This window comes from Neltuma alba, unplaced genomic scaffold (genome assembly GCF_004799145.2).
Source record: "Neltuma alba isolate B1F8T4 unplaced genomic scaffold, ASM479914v2 tig00010840_pilon, whole genome shotgun sequence".
NCBI lineage: Eukaryota > Viridiplantae > Streptophyta > Magnoliopsida > Fabales > Fabaceae > Neltuma > Neltuma alba.
The window spans coordinates 145,896-151,515 of NW_021635638.1; the positions used below are offsets into that span (position 1 = coordinate 145,896).

Genomic DNA, 5,620 nt, shown 5'->3' on the forward strand with positions numbered 1-5,620 from the left:
AGATGCCACATTCTTAGAGACAAAATTTCCTAATAAACGGAGTATTGATCACACTATATCTCTATATGAGAATAACGATCAGGAGGAAGCAACAAATATTCCTTAGTCCACTGATCCGAGTAGAAGGGTTGAGACATTTTCACCACCAGAAAACCTCACCCAGACGCAAGCACAGGAGAAGAATCCCACACAAGAAACCATACTTTGGAGAAGTAAGAAGGACAAGACCCCCCCAAAGATGTTTCTCAGTTAAGGGGGCAACTCTCATCGTCAGTCTAGAAGATAACAAGGAGGATCCTAAAAGTATTTAGGAGGCACTAACGAGACTTGCTATGGAAAAACGGCAGAGTGCCATACAAGAGGAAATGGATTCAATGAAATCCAACCAAGTATGGGAGTTGGTTGATCTACTGCTCAGCCGAAAGGTTATTAGGAACAAGTGGGTTCTCAAATACAAAAGAAAGGCAGATGGGTTAATCAATAAACTCAAATCACACTTGCTATCAAAGGGGTATACAAAATGGGAAGGGGTTGATTACGAGGATATCTTTTCACTCATAGTACGCTTTAACTCAATTAGAATGATGTTAGCTTTAGTTGCAAGTTTGGACTTGGAACTGTATTAGATGGATGTGAGCACTGCTTTTCTGAATGAGGAACTAGATGAAGAAATCTACATGAAGCAACTAAAGGAGTAAGTTTGTAAGCTCCTAAGGTCTAATTATGGGTTGAAACAATCATCTGGATAGTGATATTTAAAATTCCATAAAGCAATAACCTAGTTTAACTTTGAAATGATTGAAGAGGATCATTGCATATACATAAAGCGGTCTAGGAAAGACTTTGTTATCTTATCCCTATATGTCGATGACATATTACTAGTCGAATCAAGTTTAAAAGCAGTTAAAGTAATCAAAGATTGGTTGTCTTTGAATTTTAAAATGAAAGACATAGGTAAGGTAGAATATATCTTGGGAGTCAAGATAAGAAGGGATCATTTGAGAAAGTTATTATTTTTATCTCAAAAGACATACATAACAAAAGTCCTTGAACAATTCAACATGAGGGGTTGTAAACTCATAGAGACCCTTGTTGTTAAGGGACACAACCTAACTGAGGATACATACCTTAAAAAAGAGTCCAATATAGAGCACATGAAAAGAGTCTCATACTCAAGTGCAGTTGATAGTTTGATGTACACAATGTTGTGTGCAAGACCAAATATATGTTTTGTAATTCGACTTGTAAGCCGTTTCTAATCAAACCCAGGTGTGAAATAGTGGGAAGCAGTAAAGAGAATCATGAGGTACCTGAAGGCAACCATAGACTACGAATTGTGCTATGGTGGCAACAACCTACACTTGAAAGGATTCTCTGATGCTGATTGGACAGGAGATCTTGATGAGCACCACTCTACTTCAGGATATGCTAATTGGAAATGCGTGTCTTTATCTTCTATGGAAGCAAAATATGCGGCATGTTTTATCGTCATTCAAGAAGTTGTATGGCTCAAAAGGTTCTTTGAGCGATTACCAGTGAATAATGCCAATAAGGGACCAGTTCTCGCTGTGATAGCGAAGCAGAAATATAGCTTATGCTTAGGACCCAAAATGTCACAGTAGAACCAAACACATAGACATTAAGTATCATTTTGTAAGAGATATGATTGCTAAAAAAACAAGTCACAGTTCAATACCTTTCTACTCAAAAGATGTTACCTGATCCCCTTATGAAGCCCATAACAAGAGACCCTTTTATTAAACATGTGATAGCTATGGGCATGTGTAGAACCTGATGTACTGAATGTTTTTTTCTTTCATTCAATAAAATTATGTACTTTCTTTTTCAAATCATTCAATGGTATACAAAACTTGTAGTATCATACAAGGTAAGGTTAACTCTTTCACATGAGTAACTGCCTTCAAACTTTTATGAGAAATAAAGAAGATGAGACATTACGTGATCTCCAGTCATGTAGCAAGAGTCATGGAATGGTTAACAAGTATCACCGCATGATTTAACTGTTCGCTTAACGCCTTGGGGTTAAATGCAAAATTAATCCAAGGATTACACTATAGGGTGCAACCTCAGGTTATTCTCTTGTTGAAGCCTTTAGTTATTGATTTTAAGTTAACTAAATATCATAAAAATGCAAAATGACTAGGAAAAAGTTAGGCATTTTCATTTAAAACTATTAATTGAAATGAAGTACAAGGTAAATATATTTTTGGATTTTTAGAAAATTAGGATGAAATGGATGAAAATAACAAGTGTTGAAAACAGTTGATAAAACTTCTTGAAAATAGATCTTTAACAATCATAGTTCAAAATAATGTTGGGAATGGAAATCACTAAGGTTTCTAAATGAAAAACCTTAAAGAATCCTTTAAGTCTAGGATCTTAATGAATGGCCATCCAATCAAAAAACACTATGAATCTCACTTAGTGTGTGTATTAAGGTTAATTAATGTGCTTGGTTCAATACAAATCTAGATTAGCTCAATAATCACACAATATCATGGAAGAAAGAGAGTATCAAAAGAATCGCACAGAAACATATATGTAATCACATATATAAATACTCACATTCAACATTAACTAATCTCATAAAAAAATAATCATTCAGAATTGATTATAATCATAATCAACATAGTTCAACCACAATTTTACAAATCCTAGATCTAGGAATTCATAAAGGAGCAACTAGAACTATAGCTGAAACCAACTCCCCTTTGCTCATGGAACTTATGCCAATTAACCCATCTTTAAGAGAATAGATGCCTAGCCATGCATTGGAGTAGGAAGCACCACAATCAGTAATGATTTCGAGCTACCCATGGTGGAAGATGAAGGAAAAATGGAAGAAGATGAGGATTTGATGAGGGAGAATAAGAGACGATGAATGGAGAAGGCTATGGATGAGTGAATGGAGTGATTGGTTGAAAATAGCATTTTAACGAGTGGGTACTCTAATTTTGCGATTAGGATCTGAATTTAAGTTGCTGATACGAGGCCTTCACCTCAGCAAAGCTTTCCTAAAAGGAGCTTAAGCAAAATTCTATAAGCCAGTGAAAATATCCCCAAATGACACTTACGTATATTCTCCAATTGCGTCAGAGTGCATAATTATCTTGGTCGCAGTGAAGCTTTCCAAGAACAGTATTCTGGCTCTTATGTTGTGCAATCCATGGGTCTCTAATCTTGGCTCTGATTCTTAAGTGTCCTACAACGAAAAGCAGCAAGTTGAAGCATTAATTGTCCTTGAAATCAATTGAATACAATTAATAACCAATTATAAAAATTTCATCCTAAAAAGACACTAACTCAAAAAAAGGAGGCTTAATCTAAATTAAGCACATTTATCACTAAAAGAGTCACTAACTATGATAAAAGCCCTAAAAATGATATAAAAAGACATAAAAGAATTGGGCTCAATCACCACACACATGTCACCTCAAGTGAGCTTGAGATGAGGCTTATATACGAAATAGGTTGAATCATGAACAATCGTACAGTTCATGGAGCCTATGGCCAGATAAAGAACTCATCTTGGAAGACGTTGCTATGTGTCAAGCAAAGAGTTCTGGTTTAGGCATAGGTATGCTTAGAACTAGAGTCTGTATGATGTTAACAAAGAAAAATGACACACACTCTTAACAGATTAAGACAAATATTTTGACATGCAATTTCATACTGTATGTACTTCTATCAACCATAACCAAGATGCAAGTAGGAAGATCCCTTGTCCCACTTCAATGTGAGTCCCTGAAAGGAACAAACCTTAGCTTGTACCCTATCATCATGAGAGATCTGGTCTAACAAGCCAAATGCTAGGAAAGCAATGAAGTTATACTTGAATGATGACTAGTCAAAAAGAAGATTAAACCTGAATTACACAATTATGCTGGTATCTATGATATGTCCCTTGTGAGCATTTTGAGTAGCTCACAAGTATGGAAGCTACACATACAACTAGGCGATTTGAGTTAGATAAACCTGACTAAAGAGGAATTAGACACTCCATGAGAAATGTGTAAGGGTAAATCTAGGGCATTTGAGGCCGACATTCAAGCATACCTAAGATGTCCTTGTGCACTGACTCTGCCTCAAGAGTTTCAAGTGAACAAGCATCCAAAGTAGAAGATGTTGTGCCCACACAGTCACGGTAGAGCACCAAGCATGAAATGAGAAGGAGAATCGCATGATGGTCGACCCATCAAGTACAAGTGGGAGATGTTAGACATTGGGCACGAGTTTGCCCTTGATGGGCCGGAGTACTACTTGATCCAAGAGAAGAGAATCTCTCTGATCAAGAAAATCAATCATAAATCAAAAGTAATTAATGATTGATTAAGGAATATTCAATCAAGCATTATGGACTTGATTGATTGGAGAGAAATCAATCGGACATTAATTGTCGAATCGGAATATTATCTTGCAACAAATGAGGAAGATTGCACCTTCTTGAAATAAGGGTCACCCTGGCCCTATAAATATGAGATGCCTCCACCCCTTCTCTTCACTCCAACTGTTGAGTTTTTTGGTGTCCTCTTTTCCTCTCTTGGTGCATCTGTTGTGCCATTCTTATCAAGACTCTAGTAGTCAAGATAATGCTTAAGCTACCAGCATCAAAACCCAGAACTGACATAGTAAGTTTCCTTCATCTCTCTCTATTTATATTATTTCCTTCAATCAAAAATAAAGGGAGGCTAATATGGCAGAGTTTTGACTACCCTAGTGACACGATGCTTCCGCTCATGAAAATTGGGGTGGACCTGAGAATTGGTTTTAATTAGGGATGTGACTCACATAATCGACCCAACAGGTTATCCTCAACTATTCTTGCTTAAAAATGGAGCTCTATTTTGGCCAAGCGGGTCTTGGACAGGTCAGAGATTTAGTGGAATACCACAAATGACGCCTAACTTCATCTTCAACATCACTTATATTAACAATGCCAATGAAGTTAGCATTATGACCCGAGTCATGGACCCTTCAGTATTCTTAATAATGGTGCCAGACAACATTGGCCATGAGACGCAAACTATTTGGCGAGCTAAGGAGAATAATTGGCTCCAAGTTTGGCATGGGCCGACAGAGGACTGTGACCACTATCGTCGGTATGGGTTGAATAGTAAGTGTGACCCATATAATATGAACAAGTTTGAGTGTGTGGGCTTGCCTGGATTCGAACCCATGAACCCATATGAGTGGAAAATGAGAAATGGGTCAAGTGGGTGTGTGAGTAAGAAGAATGTGTCCACATGTCGTAGCGGGGAGGGGTTTGTGAAAGTGGCACATGTGAAGGTGCCAGATACATCAAAGGCACGTGTGGATAAGAGCGAGAATATGGACTTGAAACGTCGTAATGAAAAGTGCCCAAGGGATTGTTCGGGTGTGGCGTATACGAATGCGGATGAGGTCAAACAAGGTGGGTGTTTGACATGGCATGCTGATGTGGAAGACTCAGGACATTCGAAAATGTGGGCCAAGACTTGTATGTGGGCGTGGATGCAAATGAATTGGGTATATTCTCTACTTTCACTTCTTTTATATTTTTGTTATTAACAGTACAAAATTTAAGTATAACCACTTGAATACTGCCAAAAAGAACTTCTAG

The 5,620-nt window shown here is 37.4% G+C and overlaps 1 protein-coding gene across 1 annotated transcript; it reads left to right on the top strand.

Annotated features, from left to right (window-relative positions):
• Positions 1-4,914: 4,914 nt before the first annotated feature.
• LOC114759397 (G-type lectin S-receptor-like serine/threonine-protein kinase At1g11410) lies at positions 4,915-5,620 on the top strand. Its single transcript, XM_028948566.1, has 2 exons — positions 4,915-5,483; positions 5,572-5,620. The coding sequence occupies exons 1-2, from the start codon at positions 4,915-4,917 to the stop codon at positions 5,618-5,620; spliced, it is 618 nt and encodes a 205-aa protein (XP_028804399.1).